This window comes from Callorhinus ursinus, unplaced genomic scaffold, assembly GCF_003265705.2.
Source record: "Callorhinus ursinus isolate GAN/ISIS: 27379988/994484 unplaced genomic scaffold, GSC_fseal_2.0 scaffold10, whole genome shotgun sequence".
NCBI classification, from domain to species: domain Eukaryota; kingdom Metazoa; phylum Chordata; class Mammalia; order Carnivora; family Otariidae; genus Callorhinus; species Callorhinus ursinus.
This window is the reverse complement of record NW_027397072.1, coordinates 32,487,511-32,514,791: the sequence shown is the minus strand read 5'-3', so window position 1 is coordinate 32,514,791 and position 27,281 is coordinate 32,487,511. Positions and strand designations below refer to the sequence as shown.

The following is a 27,281-nucleotide window of genomic DNA, read 5'->3' as shown; positions in this document are numbered from 1 at the left end:
ATGTATTGATATAGAAAGTTGTCCATGGTGAGTAAAAAAGGTAGGTTTTAGAATTGTGTTTGTAATATGATTCCATTCATATTCTTCTGTGAGATCTATACATACATTTAGAAGGTGTCTTTACATAAAATTATCTGGTTGGCTTTAGGACAAATTATTGATATTGCCTGTTATTGAGGAATAGTTTGGGTAAGGAAGAGACCTTCACTTTCCAAACTTGTCTATTGATTGGATTTTTATAGTGAACATACTAATTTTATAGCTATAAAGCTAATAATTTTAGAGAAAAAATATTGACTTAAAACTAGCTGTAATGTGGGGTGCCTGGGTGGCTCAGTGGGTTAACTGTCTGACTTTTGATTTTGGCACAGGTCATGATCTCAGGGTTGTGAGATCGACCCCTGCTTCAGGCTCTGCGCTGGGTGTGGAGCCTATTTAAGATTCTCTCTCTCTCCCTCTCCCTCTGCTCCCCCCTTTTAAAAAAAATTTATTTATTTATTTATTTGAGAGAAAGGGAGCGAGAGAGAGCACAGAGGGAGAGCAAGAAGCAGACTCCCAGCTGAGCAGAGAGCCTGACGTGGGGCTCAGTCCCAGGACCCTGGGATCATGACCTGAGCCGAAGGCAGACGCTTAACTGAGCCACCCAGGCACCCCTCTGTCCACCCCTCTTTAAAAAAAAAAGTCCTTAATACATGCATTACATATCAATTCAGAAAAGCTTTGATAAAAACTAGCTAAGCCTGTTGGCCATAATTTATTTCTTTTAACATTTAAAAGGTAGTACTGATCAGCGAGGTGCAAAAATGAAAATATAATTAATTTCAGAGACTCAGTCTTTTACTCATTCCACAAACATTTATTTAATAGCTTTCCCATATCAGGCACTGTTCTAAACACTGGGGATACAACAGTGAGAAAATCAGATTTAAAAAATCCTGCCTTCATGGAGCTTACATTTTAGTACAGTTGTTTAGGTGGCTATTGCTTAGTGGAACTAGTAAAAATTTGTCATTTACTGAAAAATGTGCTTTGACTAATTTCATTAATATTAATTTTCTTCTCTTATAGTAACGGGACCTCTATCAGAACTGCAAATTGCATATGTTAGCAGAGAAACACTACAGGTAAATCCAGTGCTAATTAAAAAGTACCATTCTTTATTAGGTTCAGTGTTTAATTATTGTGCATTATCTGTTAAGTAAAGTAAGGATTGAGCATTCTAGTTTGATAAACTCTTGGATTTTAATACATTTTTGATTGTGTAGTAAACTCAAATTATATTTGCAAATAAACACTATAAAGCCTCAGTGTGATAATATGACCTCCTAAATTTTAAGTGCTATGGATTTGTTATTTTATATTTTTATATTCCTCTTAATACCAAAGAAAGGCTTGAAAATTAAGCACCCTTACAGGAATTTGAAACTCATTCTAATACTAATTGCATTTATACTTTTTAAACGTTATTTCAGACTATTTGCAGAGTTTAGTGAAAAGTATTTGTCTTTAGAAAGTTAGTGGTTCCTGCTGAGCTTTGTCTTTTTCATTTTCTTGATTCTTTTGTCTTTTAGGCTGTTTCAGTAAAATAATGATTACCACTAGACTTTCTGTAATGAGTAAATAAAAAACAGAAACTAAAAAAAAAAAAAAAAAAAAAACAGAAACTATTATTTAGTTAATCACTTTACATCCCAAAATATGCTCTGTAGTAAAGTCTTACTAATTTTTGTTTGTTTTTTGTTTTTTGAAACTCCAGGGATTATACTATCTTCACAGTAAAGGAAAAATGCACAGAGATATAAAGGTATACATCATATGTTTAACCTAATGGCTTCTCTTCATTTTTAAATACTCGGCTCAAACTGTTGAGCAATTGTCTTAATCTATTTGATGAATTTCTTAATTGAAATATGTTACTATAGTAAAACAAAGTGGTATTTTTAAGAGTTTTATTACTTTTTTAAAGCAGCTTTATTGAGATACAATTCACATTACCATAAAATTTACCCTTTTAAAGGATACATTTGTGGATTAGTGTTGTAATACCCCATATTTGTTTATCTGTAGTTATTTATTTGTAAAAAGCAAATTAGGTCATCAGTTTCCATTAAGTTGGGGTTTTTAGAACATTTTGTGCTTTTGAATATTATAGTAAACTTTGACAATCTCAAGGAACTATCATTAATTATGTCTCAAAATGGGTAAGTTCGACTGTAACATTTTCTGATGGTCTTTGATTTAACTGGCAGAGGAGAGCAGGTGCACTGGATGTGCTGGGGTTAGCTCTGTGGTAAACTAGGTGCTATGGCAGGACTCCTGAAGTTATTTCTAAACATTCTGCCATCTCCCCAACTTAGTTATTTTCTCCTTTCATTTATTTTTCTTTTACCTTCTTCCTCATCTATTTTCCTACTTCTTTCTCCCTTTTGTTTTCTGAAGTAGTTTTCTTTAGCGTAAAGGTTATTAGCTTTTTTTTTTTTTTGGTATCCTTTGAGTCTCTGATGAGAGCCATGGACTCTCTTCTCAGAAAATGTCCTTATGTACATGCCTTCATATTTTGCATGAAATTTCAGTGGAATGTCAGATCACCTGCTGAGATCATTTACTTTATTTTTTATAAGCCACTTAAAAGACATAGGCAAAGAGCTTTGGACTTGAAAGGGAGAAGAGATCATAACATAAGTAAATCAAGAAAGGTACTGTGACATCAGCACTTAGATGATCTGGAAAGACTGATAGATTTTTGTCAGAAGTAGATGGTGGAGTGCCTTCCAAGCAGAGGGAACAATGTAAGCAAAGATACAGACATCAGAAAGTGTGGCGTCATTTTAGGGAGGATAGAAGCTGCACCGTATTACTGAAGAGAAGAGAAGGTATGAGAGTAACAGGAAATGGGCTTGGCTCCATTACACAAAGAGTTGTGTGCCAGACTTCAGAGTTTGACTCTAACTGGGGAGATTCTGCCCATCACCATTATTTCTACCCTGGTCTAAGCCACCGATTTATTCTATTTCACCTGCACTTCTGTAGCAGCCTTCTAACTGCTCTGTTCTTGAGTGTTTCTATTTGAGTGTTTCTGTAGTCACTTCTCCACCTTGCAACCAGAGTGATGTTTTTAAATCAGAGCTTATCACTCTTCTCTTTATGAACCACCTTGGCTTCCTACCATACTCAGTGTAAAATCCAGGTGTTTCCTTACCATGGCCTATAAGGTTATCCGTGATCTGGCCCCTGCTTTTCTCTCTGACCTCATGTCACACTCCTCTCCATTTTACTCATTCTGTTCCAGCCACACTAAACGTGATGTTTTTGGAATATGTAGAACTCATTCTGGCACCAAGGGCTTTGTATTTGCTGTGCCCTCTTCCTGGCATGTTTTTCTCCCAGATTTTGGCATGGCTCTGCACCCTCACTTCATCCAGATCTCTGCTCAGATAATCACTGTCTTTATTTTTTTTTTTTTAAAGATTTTATTTATTTATTCATGAGAGACAGAGAGAGAGAGAGAGAGGCAAAGGGAGAAGCAGGCTCCCAAGAAGCAGGCTCCCAAGAAGCAGGGAGCCTGTTGGCGGGACTCAATCCCAGGACGCTGGGATCATGACCTGAGCCGAAGGCAGACGCTTAACCATCTGAGCCACCCAGGCGCCCTTATCACTGTCTTTAAAGTACTTATCTCTTACTGACTTTGAATCATTTGTTGTGTCCATTCATTCATATGTGTGTGTGTGTGTGTATTCATTTTTAGATTTTCTTTCTCTCCTATTCAATGTAAACTTCATGAGAGCTGGAGCTTATTTTTATTTATTACTATATTAATTACTATAACCCTAAAGCTTAAAATAGCACTTGGTTGCTCAGGGAGAGAGGAATGGAAGGAAGGAAGCATTAAAGGCCATAGATGCACGTGATGTGATATAAACTATAATTTAGTAAAATTAACCCGGAGCCGGGGAAAGACCAAACTGAGCACTATGGCAGACATCTAGATAGCTGGGGCCTAGATCAAGTTAAAATCCTTGCTGTATCATTCAGTTAATTAAGTGTCTAACTCCTGATTTTGGCTCAGGTCATGATCTCAGGGTTGTGAGATTGAGCCCCATATCAGGCTCCACTCTGGGCATGGAGCCTGCTTAAGATTCTCTCTCTCTGCTCCTCCTCCCTCCTCCCTCCTAAAAAAAACAAATCCCTGCTGTAGTCCCTTGTCCCTCCTTTTTCTCGTTTCTCCCCTTATTCCATAGTGCTGCAATAATATCGGGGTGCAGTCTTGTATTATGGCTTCCTCTTTTTTGGGTGGAAAGGGGTTTCCTAGTATTTTTCCTTTAAGCCTATAATTACATGATTGATGACACCTTTGATTAAAGAGCCTGCTTACTTTTGCTTGCTCATTTAAAAGTTACAGAAAAGGCAAAAAATAAAATTTAAAAAGTCTATACATCTTGGGAGATAGTATTTCTACCTCTTCCAAAAGCTTTGAGCTTATTGAAGCGGTTACTTTGGGCTCAGGTCAGGAAGTAGGAGTGGCTAAAATGTTACTAGGTCATTGTAATGAGAAAAAACTGAGTTTTTTCCTCTCTGTGTAGGGAAAAGCCCAGCTCTTCCCTACTGTGTGCTTTTTTCCTGAGTCTCCTTTACTTACTCACATAGAACACTTCACTTCTGACACTTGTGGTCGCCAAACGTGTGGAGGTTTCCCCCACAAGCAGCAGTTCTCTGTGACACCAACTGGGTGTCCAACCATTTAACTCAATTGTGACACTGTTTCCTGGAGATAGCATCAGATCCCACAGATATAGGCTCAGTCCCACAGGACTGTCCCTTCCCCCACCACACACACACACACACACAAACACACACACACTTACACCCCAGTTAATAGGTTGCAAGCCCAGGTTATCAGCTGTGCTTCTGAGCAACTGGCTGTATAGATCCGAATTAATTAGTTGAGCCCCCTTCCTTGGGTTCAATTAATTTGTTAGAGTGGCTCACAGAACTCAGGGAATTATTTACATTTACCAGTTTATTAAAGGATTTGATAAGAGAGATGAACATCCAGATGGGAGAGATGCAGAGAGCAAGGTGTGTGGGAAGGGGTATGGAGCTTCTTTGCCTTCTCCAGACACGACCTTCTCCTGGAACCTCCACTCATCTGGAAGCTCTCCACACCCCATACTATTGAGATTTTATGGAGGCTTCCTCTTTAGGCATGATCAGTCATTAACTCCATTTTCAGCTCTTCTCCCTTCTCAAGAGAATGTGGGGCAGGGCCAAAAATTCCAAGCTTCCAATCATGGCTTGGTCTTTCCGGTGACCATCCCTCATCCAGGAGCTGTCCAGGAGCCCACCCAGAGTTGCCTCATTAGAACAGAATATACTCTTGTCACGCCCAAAATTACAAGAGTTTCAAGAGCGCTGTGTTAAGAACCAGGATCTGGGATCATATATTAGAATAAAAGATGTTCCTAGTGCTCTTGTCACTTATGAAATAACCAGGGTTTCCAGAGGGCTGTGCCAGAAACCGGGGGTAGAAACCAATCAGTATTTTCTGTTATCTCTCAGTCGTGCAAACAGGTGACATTTTAATTTGGTTGGCCCATGGCTAGTTGTTTATGTTCTGAACGGGCCTAAACTGTGGGCAGACGTGTTAAGATAGACAGCCCCATGTACTAAGCAGCAAGGTTCAGTCTTACACACCAGCACCGTTGCATCAATGATCAATTCCTAGAAAAGGGAAATTTGTGGGTTTTTTGAACAGGAAATAAGTTTAAAATGTAATACAAGGAATTGAAAATGCCAATATAAGGTCACATTTTAGTGCAGTCACAGTGTTTGATCAGTAAGAAAATAACATTTAGGTGAAAAATAAATATCATTTTTATAATAACATTCATATTGTGTTAATAGCAGCCTTTTGCAGGGCGGACATTTTCTAAGAATAGTCAGATTGCCTAAAATGTGGACGATAAGTTTACCTGTGAATGTAATGATGTAACACTTTGATTGGGGATACTTCAAATTTTAAGTATTTCTAGGTCTAAGGCTGCCATTTGTGATTATTTTAAATATGTATATTTGATCTACTATATGTGCTGTCTGAAAAAAATATTTCTTACTTTAAAATGTTCTCACTTTGAAGGGAGCTAACATTCTGTTAACGGATAATGGTCATGTAAAATTGGGTAAGTAAATTAAAATTTTGTCATTTGTGCAAATTTATTCCAGAACATAGTAAGTGTATATTTTCCTCTGTTAGGACTAGGTTTTCCCTCAGCATTTCTGTATTTTTAGGTGAAAATCTCATTGTGGGGCATATATAATCTCTCTGTATCTGGTTCCTCTTCTCTTAAATGGGGATAAAGTCTGCCCTTCACATATGACAGAGTTGTTGTAAAGATATAATAAAGTAATAATTCTTTAGAGATTCTTTTACCTGTAACCTGAGGATGTGACTTTTAGTAAGAATAATCTGTACAAAATTACCTTATAACCAAAAAACAAGGTAAACAAACAAAAGCCAAAAAATCAATTATACCAGCCATCCTACATCCTTTACATTAGCTTTTAAAATAAAATACAGTATTACTTATATAAGAATGTAATATCAGTGCTGGATGTTGCTTTATTTCAAACTGTACCTTTTATTTTGTAACTTTTGGTTATGACTGAAATAGAATTTAAACCCTCAATAAGTTTGAAAGTTTAAGACTGGAAACATACATAGTGTAGTAGTTTTTATAAATAAAATCATGGCTGTTAGGTGTTAAGTGAAGTTCTTAATAAATAAAGTTATTTTGAATTACATATTACTGTAAGATAAATCAATTCAAAAAACATTTGTAAAAGCACAAATAAAACTATTTTGGACTATAGCCTACAGTACGACTAATCAGATTTAAAAGTATGTATCTGAAAATTAACATGTAATAAAATTTTTCCAAACCACCTCTAAAGATGAAAAAAGCATTTATCTAACTATTGATGGCTAACATTTTCTGTCAGCAGTGTAATATTTTGTGTTAATATTATGTCCCTTCCTGGCAGACATCCTATATATATCTTGGTTGATAAGGACTTAGAAATGACCATTAAAAGCTAGAAAATATTTAGAACTCAACATGTAAAGAATAGCAACAAATCCTATATAAAAACAGATTTTCTGGTAGTGTTTGTTGTTGGTATTAGAATGGATTGCTGAGGTGAGATTTTGTAGAATATTCTGTTTGGATGTCTTTTCAAGCCAGGGTAGATTTGCCATTAGATTATTAGTTTGTTTGACGTCAGTCATCATGAGTGTGGCAGGAAGTGAATGGAATATATTACAACTTATGGTCCCTTCCAGTGATATTCCTTGAATTTCAGGTCCTGGGAATTTGAAATTATATTATTATTAAGTCTGGCAACTTAAATTTTTTCAGCTGTCTCTTTCTCACCAAAATCATTTGATCTTGACTTTTGTTGTCATTTGATTCATGCAGGGATATATAGGAATCTATTTGGCTGTGATATATACTACTTTGTGATATTTTAGTGCTAACCCATAAAAGTTAAAAATTTTAATGTGATGTTTAAGAATATTTCATTTCTGTGAAATTAGTTTAATGAAAAGAATTATTAAAAGTTTCTTCTCATGTTACTGTAAATTTTACTTTCCCTCAGCTTTCTTTTCTAAATGTTTCTTATTTTTTTAATAGCTGATTTTGGAGTATCTGCACAGATTACAGCTACAATTGCCAAACGGAAGTCTTTCATTGGTACACCATATTGGTAATTGTATTTTAATTGACAATTTAACTTTTTGTTTTTCTATCATTACTGAATATAGCATTTATTAAGAAATAGACTGGTCAAAATTTTTAGGACTAAAACAGATTAAGAAGATAATCAGTAGCTTAAGCAATTTAGGCATGTATACTTGCGGATGGATTACACAGCCAAAGAATATTTTATCATGTTTATTTTCATTAAGTGAAAAAGGCTATAAAAGGTAGATAATGGCTTTTGAGAACCTCGATATAAAGGAACTCTCATTGATTCTCTGGGGTCCGGCATGGTTTTTACACGTACTTAGCAAATGTTTGTCGATAACTTGATCTCCACCTCCAGCTTCAGAGATTAAAAGCTAATGTTATTCCTCTTATAAGAAAGTAGGAACTATCTTGGGAGCATGTGAAATTGTGAATTAGGCAAAGTAAATTTTGGGAACATTCTCAATCTTCATCTGTCTTTCTAGTCTCATGTCTTTCCCACATGAACTCTAGGGATGTAGAACAGAATGGAATCTCTTGTCCAAAGTGACTAAGGTTGGCAGTTACTCAGTTAATAAAAAATGTCTGTTCAATAGCAAACTCAAAATTAATACATACGTACCTTAAACATTTTATTTTAATTTAAGGCATATGAGTGTACTTTTTTCTTTTCTTTGCCATAGGACCAAGACCTTTTCTTTGACTGGCTCACTAATTAGAGTTCTGTCTTAATAATATAAACTATACCCACAATGCCTCAGCTATATTTCAGGGTTGTGTTTCTTGGATGTACAGAGCATGTGACTTTTTTTATACATCAGACTTATGATGTATAAATTTAGCCTTATTAGGTGTGCAGTTCTCCAAGGTTGAGAAACTTGTATGCTGTGATAGAAATACCACCATAATCAATATAAAAGATGGTTTTCCAGGACCCAAGGAAGTGTTCTTTTGTCCCCTTTTAGTAAATTCTGTTCCCTCATCCCTACCCTCTGTCAACACCCAGTCTGATTTCTGTCTCTACGGTTTTGCCTTTTCCCTGAATGTCATACAAATGGAATTATACAGTCTATAGCCTTCCTAGTCTTTTACAGTTGTCATATTCTTACCTAATTTGCCAGGTTTTTTGGTTTTGTCTTTAGAAACTTGTCTTTAACAAGGTTTTCGGAAGAATTCACTTTAATTTTCATAACTCTTTTTAACTTCATCACAAGATCAGTTTTTTCATAACATTTAATTAAATAATATTATTTATAGTATTATATAATAATATATGTAATATAATGAATAAACAGGCTCAGAGATGAACTCAGTTGACAGTGGTAAGCATACAGCCTAACTGGCAGAAGTAGAAGTACACTAGCTGGATACTTTCACTCATCGTTTTATAGAGAAATGGAGAACATCACCTAACATGGGAAGCCAGGCATATCAGCTTTATGCACTTTGATTCTCTGCTAGTGCATTTCCACCAGCAAGCTGGAATCTAGCCATTAATAAAGTAACAACTGACATACTTTAAAATTACTTTTCTTATAGTAATTTGAATATGTTTAAGGAGTATTTTAAGATTAGAAAGATTTTAAGAACAAGCATCTTGAAAGTTAGAGGGTTGGTGTGTCGTGTGTGTGTTTAACTTCACTGACTTACTTGACTTGCCTGAAATCATAGTAGGACGACAAATGTGAATTTGTAAAGCTACTTATTTAAATCATTCTTTTGATATGTAGGAGTTGGTTATTTTTAAAACTGTGTAGGATTTAAAATTTTTATATTTGAAAATTAGTATCATTTAAATCAGTCAAATACAATTTCATAGAGAATAATTAGAATAAGACTATAATAGGAAAGTTAAAAAAGAAACCTAAGTTTGAGTCAATTTCCTCTAAATAAATACAGTTTTAAAAAGCAAACACTTATTTTTATAACTTCCACCATTATAATAAAACTGAAAAATTGCCAATTAACTTTATAGTAAATATGAGTTAAGTACTAAATGAAGATTATTGATGCCCCAATAAATAGTTTCGGTCACATGAAAACAGAAGCCAGATTGTAGTTTTTTGGTGTAAGCAGGTAGAGCTAAAAATTATAGATCATTTATTGAAAGATGTTATTTCGCTGTAAAATTCTGCAGAATTGTACAGAGGAAATGATGGAGTATGGACAACTGTGGGATATGTTGCTATATTATAATTATAAAGTTTTATAAACCTTTATAGTAAGTATGGCAAAGTAACCAAGGAGTCACCAGTAGGGTCTTGGGATGGAGAATCTTACAAAGTCAAGATCTTGGAAGAGATCTTTGAAATACTATGTATTTTTCAGATATCAGGGCCTAAATAGGCCTCAACTTAGATATAGTTCCAAGTGCCTCTTGTGGGAATATGAAAGAAAATACAATAAATAGAAGATTTTTTTTGTTTTGTTTTTGTTTTCCTGGAATATTTCTTTCAGGATGGCTCCAGAAGTTGCAGCCGTTGAGAGAAAAGGGGGATACAATCAGCTCTGTGATCTCTGGGCAGTAGGAATCACTGCCATAGAACTTGCTGAGCTTCAGCCGCCTATGTTTGACTTACACCCAATGAGGTCAGTGTGTCATAATTGGAGAACTCTGTGCTTAAATTAAGGGTAATCCCCTCCCCCTGCCCAGTATTTATTACATTATGAACAAATAATATTCTTAGTCTTGCTCTACCTTATTAGTAGTAATAGAATTACTTAATAGTAATAGAATTATTTATATTATATATTAAAATATGAAATCTTTAACATGCTGTGTAATGATTTGTTGATTTTTCAGAGCATTGTTTCTAATGACAAAAAGTAATTTTCAGCCTCCTAAACTAAAGGATAAAATGAAGTGGTAAGTATTTTTCTGTTACTTACTTTATAATCATTAGTAAAAAAAAGAATTAAAATTTAAAAATTAATTTTCAAAATTTCTTAGGTCAAATAGTTTTCATCATTTCGTGAAAATGGCACTTACCAAAAATCCAAAAAAAAGACCTACTGCTGAGAAGTTACTACAGGTATTATTTTTGCCCTGAAATATGTCTTTTTTCAAAAGATAAAATGCCATCCAGTCAGGTTCCTAATGAGTGTTCTGTATTATTTATATAGCACCCGTTTGTCACACAACCTTTGACACGGTCTTTGGCAATTGAACTGTTGGATAAAGTGAATAATCCAGATCATTCCACTTACCATGATTTTGATGATGATGATCCGGAGGTAGGAATTGTTTTTACCATATTTAACATTTATGTATATATAGGTATGTGCATCTCAGAATCAGTTTTTTGAAGTTCTGGGTCTAGTTTAAATAAAAATCTCTTAAGGGAATAATTAACTCTTTGACTTGGTCTCTCTTAGGGAAGTCATGTGCAGGATTTTTCTTACTGGCTTCTTATGAATGACTGTTTTCTGAAAATGGCAAAGACACAATCATCTAATCCACTCAGTGAAATTACTATAGTTCTTTCTGAGTAGTCACTTCAGATGAAGTTGCCAAATAGATCGTCCACTATAAAAGAGAGAACACAAATGGGAAGCACTTAAACCAGATGTTTTTAGAATATACTCAAAATTTCTGTTCGGTTTTCCTCTTTAAAAAAAATCCTTGTACAGTACCTCATGAATTATTAGTGGTTAGTAGAAAGTATAGGATTGCTTTTATTAGTGACTAAAACCCTAATTATCCACTATGGAAATGTTTAAAAATGAGCTGGCATCGTTGTTAGAGAATAACTAATATGACGGAAGGATTGATATCAAAAGAAGCCTCTCTTCTGTTAGCATATTTAACATTCCTAGCTAAGCTAGTAATTGTGGCACCTAACATAAGTTTAGTAAATGTGACATGGCAGAATTTTGTTATTGGGTCTGTAACTGACGTGGATAGCCTTGACCCTGACTGGTTTTATGTAAGGCACTTAAAATGGTGTAAATTTCACTGATGATACTGAGGGAATGATAGTTCTCAGTGGTCAGAAAGATGGTTGCATATCATCTTAAGTCAGAGCGAACCTTTCTATCAATTCACCATTGTTCTAGCTTGCCATCATTACACAGCTGTAATTAAATCAGCTATATGCCTTTCTGTTCAAGGTCTGTAAGAGTTTGAAAACAACTTAAGGAACGTGAAGTATTATTGACCTTATAATAGGGAAAAATTATTTTTGTTGTTTTGCTTAATTTTGCTTTTTAAAAACTTAGGTTTTATAAACTCTTCTCCCATCGTTCAACGTATAGGCAGTCCTGAATTTGCATGGTGGCACAGGACTGTAGAAATGCCCCTGTAAGCTGAGACACCCTGCAAAGTGATCTTAATCATCAGCGGGGAAAACCACAGTTGTTCTGTGACTTTAAAAAATTTTTGTCAAAACATTAAAAATTCTCTTACTGTCAGTTTTAAATGTATAAGGAAGTGAAAAAATAGTAAAACAAATGTTTACCTAGTGCACTGTTACTTAAAATATTAGTGAGAATCAATGTGTTTCATTTGTTTACAAAAAAAACTTCCACAAATTATTTACTTGATATAATTTTCTTCTCCTACATGTTAACGCATTTACTATGTGCAACATTCTAAGATTTAATAGTTTTATAGTTACACCATTTAAGCTGGGAAAGTAAAACTGTTCTCATAGGCAATCATAGGTTTTATTCATGTTCACTGATGATAGCAATCTGTGTGACTAACCTGACATGATACCTATTTTTGCTACTATATATTGTGATCAGAAGTACAGGGTTTTTTCCCCAGCTCTGCATCTAATTAGCTGAGCACCCTAATTTTGAGTCTCAGTGTTCTTATCTATAAAATCAAGAAGAGTACTAGGTTCATAAATTTATTTTGAGGACAAAATGAGCTCAGATGTATGAAAGCACTTTGTAAACTACAAATCACTGTGTATGTGTGAAGTTTAAATACTTCATTTTTGAAATGACTTATGCTACCATTTTACTACTGTCAGTATTTCAGTAATTGGGGTCTTGTAGATTCATATGGCTTTATTTCCTGAGATGTGCCTATACTAAGAATGGTTAACTTGGATCCTGTTCTTGATCTGCCTTTCAAATCTGATAATTTGAGCTCCAGTGTTTATGATTACATTTTCCATGAAGATGTGCCTAAGAGTGTATCTCCTTCAAAGGTAATAACTTCAAGGGAAGTGTTTCACACACAGAAAAAAACCTATTTGGTACATGAAATAGATGCTGGCATCACCTCTTAAGGTGAGACCTTAAAGTGTGTGGAATGGAGCCGCAGAGGTTTTACAGATAGGGCCCCTTGTACTCCCTGGAAGGTTGAAGGAGTGTCCGTGATGTCGCCGAAAGAACTCATCACCACTCCTCCTCTCCCCCCGCACCCCCGAGGGTTTCTGAGTGCGGCGATACGCAGAGTGAGTTTAATACAGTGAAAGGAAAGAAAATAGAGCACTAGTCCTACAAGAAAAAACATAAAGGAGGGAAAATTACGTTTACTAAGGAAAAGAACCACAAATCATGAATACCTTTAGCGTCATTTTATTTTATTTATCTCATTCTTTTTGATAAAAGAACTTGAGGCGATTTTTTAAATTAAAATATTCTCTTGTGAAACAAGGAAAGTTGCAGCTTTTGAACAGCTGTTGAATTATTGAAACACTCAATTTTATATATTTATATATATTCAACTCAGAGAACATTTATTGGGAACCTGCTGTGGATAAAATATATCCATAATCTTAGAAACTCCCAGTTTGTAGTTGCCTCTTTTTGAAAAAAATATTCACAGATTCATTATATTTTGTGCCATTTTTGCATAAAATAGAGTATCTCTTTCACATTTGAGTAATTTTGTGGACCAGACTGTGACTTGATTCATCAAATGCCACATGTCGTTGATTTTGGTCTTTCCTAGCCCGTTGTTGCTGTACCACATAGAATTCACTCAACAAGTAGAAATGTAAGAGAAGAAAAGACACGCTCGGAGATAAACTGTAAGTATATACTAGACACACTTCATAATTTAACAATGAGAAGTAAGATTTCAAGTTGTAATTTAGTTATAATTATTTTTGTTTCATTTTCTTCCAAATAGTCTTTATTAGTAAATCTTTTTAAAGGTAGAGTTTAATTAAGGCAGTAAGAATTTCCTTTACCTTATTCCCTGGGGAATTTTCTGTGGCAAGAGAGGGGATGTATTTATGTTGTCATTGTTTGGGAGGAGGAATAAAATTCCTCAGCCAGGCAGGACAGAAGTAATTGAGGCAGTGCTTCCTAAACTGGTAGGTGTGTATAACTCACCTAGAGAGGTTGTTAAAGTGCAGTTTCCAATTCAGTGGACCCGCGGCGGGACTTGAGGTTCTTCACTTCTCACAAGCTCCCAAGTTATGTAGATGTTTATGGTGTCAGGACCACACTTGGAATGGCAAGGAGAGGTGTAGAGATCTGCAAACTGTCTTAGCATCTGAGTGACCTGAGCACCTTTAAAAGTGAGTTTCCAGCCCCACTTTTCCATAGATCCTGATTCACTGGATTTTGGGTCAGCCCAGGAATCTCTCTTTTAAAAGAACCCTCCAGGTATTTCTCATGGACAGCTGCATTATGGGCCCACTGAGACAGACCATTCCTTCACATGGAATCTGGTACTGTCAACTCATTGGTGATAAACTCTGCCAGCAGGAATCTGCAGTAATAGTGCCTAAACTTTTTTCTTCTGGAAGCATTAATTCTCTATGACTTAGAATGCTAATTTAGTGCAGTGAGGCTTCTGGTAACAGTTTTCTGTGGGTTAAAGATTATCCTGAGGGACTTGATATCCAAAATGACTTTAGTGAAATTAGGTAACATGGTAAGATAACTACTGTAAAGAAACTGTTCCCAATTTTTGGCTAGGTTAGTAATGATAATAATAGTACATTTCATACTTTAATTAAGATGAAGCCATCTCTTTGTCTGAAAAGCTAAATAAGTAGTGGCAGACACTGTCACCATTTAATAGAAAAAACAAAAGAAATGCAGAGATGCAGAGATTTGCCTTGGGATAAAGTCATACACCATGTTAATAGCAAGCCTTGGATCTCTCAACTTCCAGCCCAGTGGTCTTTCACCAACACTGCTCTGTTTCAGAAACCACCTCATCACACCTTGTAGATTTTATACTGCAGATTCTTTGCAGATTTTCCTTTGAAACTTTGACTGGACCATACACTGTGTATTAAGTTCTTAGAAAAGCTTTGTGCTGGGCTAATTGAAAATGCTCTTAAAAGAAAGAAACTCTTGAAAGAAAGCACCATGAATTGTACGAAAAGTCCAGGACTGGGATTTGGTACTTTGTTTGCCAGCAGTTGGTTGTGTGACCATATATAAGATAACCTTTTTAAACCTCCATCTGAAGCCAGATGATTTAAATTTGCTAATTTCCCTCCGAACATATTTTTCTAAAAATGACAACCTCAGTATATATATAAAACTATACTTACATAGTTATATAACCTATATATAAACATTTCCTATTTTTTTAATATACAAAAAGCTATTACAAGATGTCTTTATCATTTCTTTAATAATACAAATGGTGATCAGAGATACCTTTGTTGTTGATTTAGAAAACTTTTTATATTCAGTACTATTGAAAATCTAAAGTACTATTATCTTGTTACCCAATTCTTTAAAAAAATTATATTATCAGGCTCTTTATTTGCAAAGTGCAGTTCTTTCTGAATCATTCTTTACAAATTTACTTTAGTGATTCTCAGCTTCTAACTGCATATGCCTGTATATGCTATATGAAACTAGATGTTATATCCCAGTTTTTCTGAGATTCTGATATGCCCTCCCTTTGGTGGGAGCAGGTAAAGTATAATGGATTTCTTCCCTTTTCCCCCATCTGCCAGTAAGAAAAATGTCATATCCTTCTAGTGTGTTGAGGTAGCAACCACCACTTTTAATAATTTATATGAGTTTGATATTTGAGGCTTTTAAATCTTACACAAGTTCTAATATCTGCTTTCTTACAATATTTTATGTGAGATGTGATAGAATAGTTAATAATGCTATTGACAATAAAGACAGGCTTTGGAAAAATTGTTTTAATAATTGTGTATATTTGTTCCTGTTGACAGTGTTTTATGTTCACAGTTACATGGTATCTCTCCATGTAGCCAAGGTTTTCTCTTATTAAACTAAATGCTGTGTAGGCAACATACATGTGAAAATGGACACATTTGCAGAAAAGGTGTTATTCTTTCCCTTTAGGGAATCCTTTCTGCCTTCAGTTAAATATGATAAGCAAAAACTTGCTTTAAGAAATACTTGCGGGGGGAAACAGGCCTGTTCACATGTGACAACGCAAAAAAGATAGATGCACAAACTATCCTCATGTAACTTTATTACAGATTTAATTTTCCTAGTTGGTGACAAATCTAGGTGAGAGCTGTTCACTAGGCCTCTATCAAGGTGAAATATATATATTAATTTTAATACCTTACTTGAAGTTACCTTATGGTCCTTGATGTATGAACATGTGTGGACAGGTATGAGGAATCCACTGTTGAAGAAGCCTTATCTTGGAAGTGATAGGCCATCACTCTGCCATATTCATTTGGTCACATAGACCAACCCTAGTGATGTGGGAAGGGACTACCACACATTTATAAACACCAGGAGGGCAGGAGTCATTAGAGGTCATCTTGAAGGCCGGCTTCCAAACATACTCTGCCTCATTTGCTGTCTACCCTCCTAAATCCTGAGTTAAGATTGCCTCTAGTTAATGCTGGGTCACAGTGAAGTAGCAAGTTAGATCCTGACTGTAATTTTGCTGCTAATCTTTTTTTTTTTTTTTACTATGGAAGAGGTCTAGGATTAACAGATTAAACTTTAATATCCTACCTAGACTTTTTTTGGTCTTTTTTCAGCCAACAGATTTTTCATTTACATCTTTGGATTGTAATCACTGTATGGTAGATGGTAGATGATAAAATTAAATGTTTTGCCATAGAGTAACTTAAAATTATTACATCATTAAGAACATAGAAACAGATCATGGCTTTACTTCTTTTTTTAGTTGGCCAAGTAAAATTTGATCCACCCTTAAGGAAGGAAACAGAACCACATCATGAACTTGTAAGTAGTGTAGTCTTGGAATGTTAACACTGAATATAAATATTTTAATTAGTCTTTGTGATGTTGGTACTGACTAAAAAATCTAGTTATTGATATTTTCAAAAGCATTTGGGGAAATAAAAAGGTAAGTAATTCTGAAATTTATAAAAAAATAAATCTGTGTTGCTGAGATTGAATATTCCAAAATTAGGAGAAACTAGTTTTACCATTCTCTGATTACATGTTTTTAATGCTGGCCTTTTTTTTTCCCTCGATTTTTGTTTCTCAGCTGTTAAGGGGCTTTTTGTATATGCATTTATTGGGACAAATGCCACCATTTTAAATTAGAATGTTGGACCAATAAAAGCACATCTCACTGAATTTATGGGCAGCCTTTTAGGAGTGTAAGCCAGTTTTCTAAATGTTAGGGTAGAGTCAAATCTGTTTGGACTAAAACTCAGGAGAGACTAGGCATACATAGTAGATCAAATCTGTCATTCATTTAAGGCTTTGCTAACTATATGAATGTTCTTTTCATGATTCTTTTTAATGTTTTATATATGCCTTTCCAGATATATGATAATATATTTTTAGAAGCAACATGTTTTGCAAATATTTGAGATGATATTCTATGGAAGAATAAAAAAATAAGACTTAAAAAACAAAATTAGTCTTAATGAAATTAGTTTCCTGCAGCTCCAGATTATATGTTTCATTTTTTCTTTTCTATTAAGTAATGAGAAGAAAGTAACTGTTAATGAGGACTAAGGATTGAAATGGGAACTTTCTTCTTAAATTTAATGCTTATTTTATCCTACTTGACTAAAAGCATACATACAAAGTGAATCTTTAGCCTTTAAATTATGGAGTTATTCTAAATCAGTATACCAGTATGGAGGAAAGGAGTGTTAAATAAAAATTCTTAAAATGATTATATTAAAATACTTAAGCCCAACATTTATATAGAGGATGGAGAAGGTTAAGAACAAAAAGTAGTCTAGTCATGATGTTTATAAATGCTAATATTTTGTTAAGGCAGTTGGAGTTTGTTTTCTGTTTCTTTTTTTAAGTTGGCATTGCATGTATTTAAATTCTGTGCTAATTTAATAACTGCATCACAGAGCAAAGTTGTTGCATTATTGATATTTTAGAAGCTCTTTAATATGATTTGACTTGGCATTTGCCTTAATAAAATTATGTTAGCAGGACTTACCTCACTTGTGACAGTTTCCCTTTGTGAATTTGTGGCTTTTAGTCTAAGTGTAAATAACTTGGGTTTCTTGGTCTCTGCTAAACAGCCCGACAGTGATGGTTTTTTGGACAGTTCAGAAGAAATATACTACACTGCAAGATCTAATCTGGTATTTCTCATCTTCTGATTTTCTTTGTCAGCATTGTTTAGTCTTAATTGTTTTTGGGTTTTTTTTTTTGATCAAATATTTTGTCCAATTTTAATGAACCAGTTTAAGCATTGTTTTATAAGTTCCTGCCATTTAGCAAGCCTCTATATATTGATTGTAGCCATTTTTTTCTAAAACAAGTTAAACAGATATATCTACTCAAGGAATTTTTAATTTTTTTTTATAATTTTTTATGAAAAGTACTTAATTTTCTCAAATGTATTTTTAAATTACATTTTCCTATAAAAATGTTCAGTTTTAATGTGACTTACTTTAATGAACTAGAAACCATCCATTTATACAACACACACACACACACACATATCCATTCATATATATTAAACTACTTTTATATATTACATATAAATGTATACATATATAATTTTAAGAAATAACGTATCCCTAATTAGAAGTGAAATGAGTCTCAGATGAAACTTTAACTTTGTAGCATTAGGTAATATCCAGTTTTCTCAGGCTGAAATTTGGATTTTAAAGCCCCCCTGAAGTTATAGATATTAAGGCTGTGTTACCATTAGGTAAGAAAAGAGGAAAATTAACCCTGGTAAATATTAAATAAATAGTACTTTTAATAGTTGCTATAAAGTGGTTTTTTCTCTGTAGCTAGCCAGGGCTCCAAGTTGCTTCCAGATTTACTCCTAGATTGTACTTTTTTGCCTTTTCATCGGAATTTTCCTTCTCTTTCCTTTCTCTCTGCCTTAATAACATACTTCTTTGAATTCTGGTTGGTTGAAGTCATTATATAAATTCTTAAATCTATGCCCTGTAATATTTGTAGAACATGGAAGAGACTGTTTACACCTAATTTCTCTTGGAGGAAGTTGCTGTCTTGATGGGCAAAAAATACTTGGGCATATAAACTTTCAGCCATACTGCAAAATACATAGTGGATTGCCAACAGGTGCTGACTGTTAATGACAAGATGCTAACATATGAAATAGGTGCTATGGAAATCAGAGGAGAAAAGCTTTTGGGTTATTGTGGCTTTATCTGGCTTCTGGAAGGGACTAAGACTGATTTCATTGTAGTGTAGGAACCATTATAGATTCTTTAGGAAGAGAAGGGCTTATGTCTCCAGTGTTTCGTGGGAATTGCTATGGGAATGATCATTGGCACAGACCACAGTTTTGAGAGAAGGCAGATAAAGAGCTGAAATTATCAAATGGTCATACTACTACTGGAATTATGGAATTAGCTCAGAAGAGGAAGATTGAAGTCATCAAAGAAGAAATGATAGATGAAACCATGAGATGGCGTGTGTTCGCTAATTAGGGCTGAAGGAGGAAGGAATGCAGAAAACTGGTTACCACGAGGGGTGATCCCTGTGTTTTGCAGTCAAAGGTAAAACCAACATGGGAGAGAGGGAAGAAGCAGTTGAAAAGCTGGAAGAGTCAGTATATGGACTGTCAAAAAAGAAAGGATGCATCAAATGGTCCAGAGAGGACCAGAAAGTGTAAAGATTGAGAATTAACTGTCCAAAGGGGCAAGAAAAATGAAATGTCTGAAGAAAATAGTCAGTGATTTTCGGATTAAAGATTTTTTCAGAATTACACATATGTAGGCTAGAATGACAGTTAGTGAAATTTGTTGTGGAAATAAAAAAACCACAGAAACAAAAGTTTAAATTGACTTATTTATTAATATTGTCTATAAAAGATAACAAACCCAGAAACATAGTCTTTAGAATTACAGTTATTCTTTTCTGTGCCCCTTGTTTCTGGAACTAGCCTCGTAACCTGAATAAGTTATCTTGGCTCTGTTCCCTACAACTGCCCCTACCCCCAAGTCACCAGGGGTTTCTTAGGACAGAGGGCTTTAGGGATAGTTAACTTGTTAGATAGTTCTGGCAGAAGAGGGATGAACGACATATTTGTCAGATTCTACAGGTTATAAAATCAACCTTTAAAAGTTCACTTCTGATGATAACAAAAGCTAACATTTATGAGTTTTTAAACACAAGGCATTCTAAACACTTCAAATGTATTAGCTTAAAATCCTTGTTTTACAGATGAGGGGATTTAAGGTTTAAAGAAGTTGAAATTGGTCTTACCACCCAGCTAAGTAATGGCTGAGGTGGGGTTTGATTGGGGCAGCCTGGCTCAGGAATTCAAACCTAAACCATTGCCCATGTTACCTCTACCCCATGTCATCAGGTTTTTTCCCATGAATACTGAGCTTGCACTTATGATCTCCCTTTTTACTCAACATAATATATGTTCCATAGTTATTTTTTTATTGTAGTAAAATATACATATAACACAGAAATTACCATTGGAACCATTTTTAAGTGTATGGTCCAGCAGCATTAAGTTCATTCATATTGTCATGCAACCATCACCACTATCCATCTTCCCACACTGTAGCTCCTTACCCATGAAACAATAACTCCCATCCCCCCTTCCTTCCAGCGCCTGGCAACCACCATTCTATTTTCTGTCTTTTTGACAGACCTTATATAAGTGGAACCGTACAGCATTTGCCCTTTTGTGACTGGCTCCCTTCACTTAGCATCATGTCACATCTTTAAAGATTCATCCATGTTGTAGCATGTGTCAGAATTGCCTTTTTAAGGCTGAATGATGTTTCTGTGTGTGTGTGTGTGTATGTATGTGTGCGCATCTGTACCACATTTTGTTGGTTAATTCATCCATCAGTGGACAGTTGGATTGCTTCCACCTTTTGACTCTTGGGAATAGTGCTGCTGTGAACATGGGTGTGCAATATCTATCGAGATTCTTTTAGTTCTTTGGGGCATATAAAAAGAAGGAGAATTGCTGCATCATGTGGTAATTCTACATTTAATTTCTGAGGGAAATGCCATGCCACTTTCCATAGCAGCTGTGTCATTTTACAATTCCCACCAACAGCACACAAAGGCTCCAATTTCTCCACATCCTTATCAACAATTGTTATTTTGGGGTGTGTGTGTGTGTGTGTGTGTGTGTGTGTGTGTGTGTGTGTGTGTGTAACAACAGCTATCCTAATGGGTGTGAAGTGTCCATAACTATTTCAGTTGTCTAATTTCATCAGTCCTAAAACTTGGGCACTGTGAGCAAGATTTCCAACTGTTACAAATACTTGTTGCCACTAGAAACCTGATGAACCCAAAATGCCTGGCTGTCATCTTAGTAGGCACTTGGCACCAAGATGACAACTGTAAATCTTTTGGGACCCAGAAGAAACATTTACCCCTTTTGTTTTTTTTAAAGATTTTATTTATTTATTTTTAATTTATTCGAGAGTCTGCACACGCATGTGCAAAGGTGTGCAAGGGAAGGGGCAGAAGGGGAGGGAGAGGGAGAGACTCTCAAGCAAACTCCACACTGAGTGCAGCCCATGGCGGGGGGTGGGGGAGCCTCGAGATCATGACCTTGAGATCATGATCTGAACTGAAACCAAGAGTCTGGACATTTAACAACTGAGCCACCCAGGCACCCCAAAACATTTACCCCTTTAAAGACTTTGCTGCCTAAAAGTCCCATATCATCAGTGATTTCTTACTGTTTTAAGTGCTAAGTGTATTCATTTTATAATCTTGTAAATGAATTGAGACTATTACATCTCAATTTTCATTGTAACAGTACAGAGATTTTTTTTTTTTAAGATTTTGTTTATTTATTTGACAGAGCACAAGCACAAGCAGGGGGAGCGGCAGACTCACTGTCAATCGGGGAGCCCGACACGGGACTCGATCCCAGGACCCTGGGATCATGACCTGAGCTGAAGGCAGACGCTTAACTGTCTGAGCCACCCAGGCGCCCCCAGAGATTTTTTTCTTTTAATTAGATAATCATAATGTATGAGACCAGGAGAACAGAACTTGATTTCTAGAATTGTTAGTTAAAAAAAAGTCTGCAGATTTTGAGAAGATGCCAAAGTTAAAAAACCTCACTATGATACAATAATTAAATAGTAAGAATTTTGCTTCTAGAAGAAAACATAGGGAGTAATCTCTTCTGTTGCCTTAGCAACAGTTTTCTAGATATGTCTCCTAAGGCAAGGGAAACAAAAGCAAAAATAAATTATTGGGACTACACCAAAATAAAAGGCCTTTGCACAGACAAGGAAACCATTAGCAAAATGAAAAGGTAACCTATCGAATGGGAAAAGATATTTGTAAATGATATATCCAGTAAGGGGTTAATATCCAAAATATCTAAAAAAAACCCCTTCATAATACAAAAAAAAACCTATCCGGTTAAAAAATGAGCAGAGGACCTGAATAGACATTTTTCCAAAGACAGTAGGTAGCAAACAGACACGTGGAAAGATGCTCAGCATCACTCATTATTAGGTAAATGCAAATCAAAACCACAATGAGATATCACCTCAAGACCTGCCAGAATGGCTAGAATCAAAAAGTCAAGAAATAAAAGTGTTAGCAAGGATATGGGACAAAGGAGCCCTTGTGCACTTGTTAAGTGGGGATGTAAATTAGTGCAGTCACTATGGAAAACAGTATGGAGGTTCCTGAGAAAAATAAAAAATAGAGATACCAATATGATCCAGTAATTACACTACTGGGTATTTACCCAAAGAAAATGAAAACACTAATTCTAAGATATATGGACCCCTCTGTTTATTGCAGCGTTATTTATAATAGGTAAGACATTGAAACTTAGGGCGCCTGGGTGGCTCAGTTGGTTAAGCGATTGCCTTTGGCTCAGGTCATGATCCTGGAGTCCCGGGATCGAGTCCCACATAGGACTCCCTACTCAGCGGGGAGTCTGCTTCTCCCTCTGACCCTCCCCCCTCTCATGCTCTCTCTCTCTCTCATTCTCTCTCTCAAGTAAATAAATTAAAAAAAAAAGACATTGAAACTTGTGTTCATAGGTAGATGAACAGCTGAAGAAGATGTGGTACACACACACACACACACACACACAGGAATATTAATTACTCAGCAGTTAAAAAAAGGATGAGATCTTTCCATTTGCAAAACCATGGATGGACCTAGAAGGTATGCTAAGTGAAATAAATCAGAGGAAGACAATACCATATAATTTCACTTCCATGTGGAATCTAAAAACCAAAGCAAATGAACAGACAAGCCAAAAAAAAAACCCAGAAACAGACCCATAAATACAGAGAACAAGCTGGTGGTTACCAAAAGAGAGAGGGCGGGGAGATGGCAAAATGGGTGAAGGGGAGTTGGGAGGTACAGGTTTCCAGTTACGGAATGAGTTAGTCACAAGGATAAAGGTGCAACATAGGGAATATAGTGGTGTTGTAATAACATTGTATGGTGACAGATGGGAGCTACGTGGGGAGCACAGCATAATGTATAGAGGTTTTGAATCACTATGTTGTACACCTGAAACTAAGATGTGTCAACTATACTTCCAGTTTAAAAAAAAATGTAAACATATCCTTAATCATTTTTATATTTGTTACATGGTGGAATAATAATGCTTTGGGTATGTTGGTTCAGTAAAATATTATTATTTAAAAAATAGTAAGAGGGGGCGCCTGGGTGGCTTAGTCGTTAAGCGCTTGTCTGCCTTCGGCTCGGGTCATGATCCCAGTGTCCTGGGATCGAGTCCCTCATTGGGCTCCCTGCTCAGCAGGAAGCCTTCTTCTCCCTCTCCCACTTCCCCTGCTTGTGTTCCCTCTCTCGCTGTGCCTCTCTCTGTCAAATAAATAAATAAAATCTTTAAAAAATAAAAAATAGTAGGAGTTTGGCCCATAAACATAAAATGGGTTTATCTGATGTAAAAGATGCTGTCTCCAGATTAAAAGATTATACATCTGTTTAACTGATGGCCAATTTTTTTCTAATTTGCCTAATTTTACTGGCTATTTTAGCCCATATACCAATGAAAAATATATTAAAGTTAATTATATGCAAAAAACACTATGTTAATTGCTGTGGAGGAACATAAATAGTAACATAATGTTTGCTCTAAAGAAACTTACACTATGCCTGAAAAAGTAAGAGTACAATATTTAAATTATAACTAAAAACATCAGAAAGATACACCCAATTGATCATTATCAGTAAACATAACAAAAATACTTTAAAATTACCCCTTAATTAGGTCAAAATTGAATAAAGTCTAAAAATAAAGTTAAATTTATTCTGGGGCGCCTGGGTGGCTCAGTTGGTTAAGCGACTACCTTCAGCTCAGGTCATGATCCTGGAGTCCCAGGATCGAGTCCCGCATCAGGCGCCCTGCTCAGCGGGGAGTCTGCTTCTCCCTCTGACCCTCTTCCCTCTCGTGCTCTCTATCTCTCATTCTCTCTCTCTCAAATAAATAAATAAAATCTTTAAAAAAAAAAAGTTAAATTTATTCTGAAAAAGAAACAGTAAATGCCAACTTTGTTTATTTCAAGTTTGTTAAACTATTACTTATCATTAAGTTTATGTGGTGTGGTTACTCTTCTTACCTAATACATAAGACAGTTTCTAAGGAGAATTCATTTCATAGCTGTAAAATGGTAGGACATTTTCTGGAACGGCAAACCTACCCTGCTGATCTTATTTTCCAAGTTTGCCATGTAAGAGTCATGAATACTGCTTAGTGTTCATCTGTTAGTGTTCTGACCTCACTGGCTTCTCTGACTTTTTTTAAGAAATAAAATCTTTTTTGATTTGTCCACGATTCAGTTATTTTTTACTTTATAAATTATCTACCATATTAAAAGCTATCTTAAAATGACTTTATTCATATTATAATTTTCTCATTTTTTGATGAGGTAAAAACTCTCCTCTTGTGCTGTTCTCTTTTTTGTTGGTTAAAATGTATTGTCAAAGTATTATTTTCTTTCACGTTTCTGTAGCCAGCTATATGAGTTCTATTAACTTCCTGCTGTTTTTTCATCAGGTGTAGACTTTGCAAACTCCCAAGGGGTTTATTAAAAAAAAAAAAGTAAGATTTTCTTGATCATATATTTTCCTTTTCTGCTGTTCTGTGCTTCCTCATTCATTAAAACTGAAGTTAGGATTTTCTGACCCAAAAAGATATTTTCATTGGGCTGGAGTGACCACCTTCAATTTTTGCTTGAGTATTCAGGTTGAATCTATACAAGAAGGCTATTGTGTGTTTTCAGTCCTTGTTACTTATTTGACTTTAGTGAAGTTAAACGTCATTCATTAATAAGTTGATGTCTCATATGTGCTACTAATTTTTTTTACGTCTCTCCTGGCATGTTCAAATGTATTCTTATTTAGCTTACGAAGGATTGCTGTGTTTTACCATCATCTAGGGTTATCTTGAGTGCTTTTCCAAGCATCATTTTGGTAGCATTTTTCTATTATAGAATAGCTTCCAAGTGCTTCTTAACAAGCATTTTAGATCAGTCTTTCTTAGACTGTTCTGAAGATATATAAATAGCTACTAACTTTGCCCAAGTTTTACTTTTCTTCGTTTCCTTTTTATTTCTTCTCCTTTTCCTTGAATGATTAACTGTCTGAATTCCTGGCATATAATAGGTTTTAAGTAAATAATAGTTGAGTTAAATGAAATTCAATACTTATTAAAAGGACTTAGTATAATTCTTACACTTGATGACATTCCTAGCACATTGTTTTTGTTCCATGGTTGCTAAAAACATAACTTGATTTATGGAGAAGGAATTAATAAAGAATGAGCCTCTTTTAATTTTAGCTTTCCTGGTAGGGCTTGAGACAGGACACATTTAGTCATCTGACTTGGATATATCTACAACTTCTTCCTGGCCTGAACGTTATTCTGCATATGAACCTATGTTCAATTTTCTATTAAAATACTACACTAGTTATTTTAGATTCCTCTCTCACCTTCCTAAGTAGCCTGCTAATCTCAGTTGATTTTTTTAAAAATCATTGTATCAACCTGGTAGTTGTCATGTATCATAAGCTGACTATTCCTACAATAGCCAAATCTGTGTTTATATAACAGAAACCGTGGCCACTCCGCACAAATGCACATTTTAGAAGCCGTCATTTGATTAAGGACTTAAGAGATTCTGTTGGCTAAAGAGATTGCTGGTATGGTAGAGGTGGCATAGTTACCTACAGCTGAAGAAAACACACTTGAATTTAGAAGTGCATTCATTGAGCTTAGTCCTTCTCTTTACCGAATGCCAAAGTTTAAAGTTTCCTGTACAAAGTCATGACCACTTAAATTGTGCAGCATAATTGTGTGGCAATCTTGTGATAATAGTGCTGTCATCCTATTAAGATATATTATTATGAATTAGAACAGGTATCCTTTTTCATTAGAATTTCATGTGATACCAGTGTGAGAGTTGACTAATCTTATTTGTTTATAATGTATTATCTTTTTTTGTCACTGGTAAGAACATTTATTATGCATGAAAGCACAGAAATACTGAAGAAGACAAAATTTGAGTCTTGTCTGAACCAGGATTTTGATTCTGTATTTCATCAGTTATCTTTTTGACAGGTGCTAGAATACTTAAATGTTAAAGTGCTTTTCACTTAACTGCCATGTATTGCTTAGAATCCTCATATTCCTAGGCTAAGTATTTTTGTGATCTAGAATTTGTGTATCTTAAGGCTGAAGTGTTAGTTTTCTCTTTACAGGAAAATAAACTATTGGCATTTGAACAAGCATTTATTTTAAGGGCCTAGTTAGTGACCTATTTATTCCTTATAAAAAAAGTACTAGCTGGGCTGTAGGGACGAAAGATGGGTTTAACATTTTCCCTTTGTTTGAGGAGCTCACAGCCTGGCTCCTATTTTTATAGACTGGTAAATAAATTAATTAAAAGGTAGTCTAAGTGCTAGAGGAGAACTGTGTATTAAATGCTGAAGAGATGGAAAAGGTTGCACCTTTTCCTGCACAGTCTTGGAAGGCTACTCAAAGGAGCTATCTTTTGCACTAAATCCTGATTGTGCATTTGGCAATATCTTGTATAATTAGAAAACACTTTAAGTACGCTATAGTCTAATGAAAATAAAATTCATTTAAAATGTTAAATATTCCCCCTTTATTGTTAAAACCATGCTTGGAATACAGTGACTTAAGGGGAGGAAGGAAAGCTTTACTTTGTACTTTCCATGGTTGTTAGAAAACATTTTTTT

At 35.1% G+C, this 27,281-nt stretch overlaps 1 protein-coding gene across 6 annotated transcripts in view; it reads left to right on the top strand.

Moving 5' to 3' along the window:
* The window catches only part of MAP4K3 (mitogen-activated protein kinase kinase kinase kinase 3), a 186,282-nt gene that overhangs the window by 114,118 nt on the left and 44,883 nt on the right, over nt 1–27,281 (top strand). For 5 of the 6 annotated variants that reach the window (XM_025868109.2, XM_025868112.2, XM_025868111.2 and 2 more), the window contains 11 exons: nt 1,069–1,124; nt 1,757–1,804; nt 6,134–6,176; nt 7,689–7,761; nt 10,200–10,331; nt 10,546–10,608; nt 10,693–10,774; nt 10,866–10,976; nt 13,651–13,729; nt 16,798–16,856; nt 18,134–18,196. In XM_025868109.2, coding sequence (XP_025723894.1) covers nt 1,069–1,124; nt 1,757–1,804; nt 6,134–6,176; nt 7,689–7,761; nt 10,200–10,331; nt 10,546–10,608; nt 10,693–10,774; nt 10,866–10,976; nt 13,651–13,729; nt 16,798–16,856; nt 18,134–18,196 — 809 coding nt within the window. The remainder of the gene's footprint in view (nt 1–1,068; nt 1,125–1,756; nt 1,805–6,133; nt 6,177–7,688; nt 7,762–10,199; nt 10,332–10,545; nt 10,609–10,692; nt 10,775–10,865; nt 10,977–13,650; nt 13,730–16,797; nt 16,857–18,133; nt 18,197–27,281) is intronic. The other variant, XM_025868110.2, reaches the window with a different exon arrangement.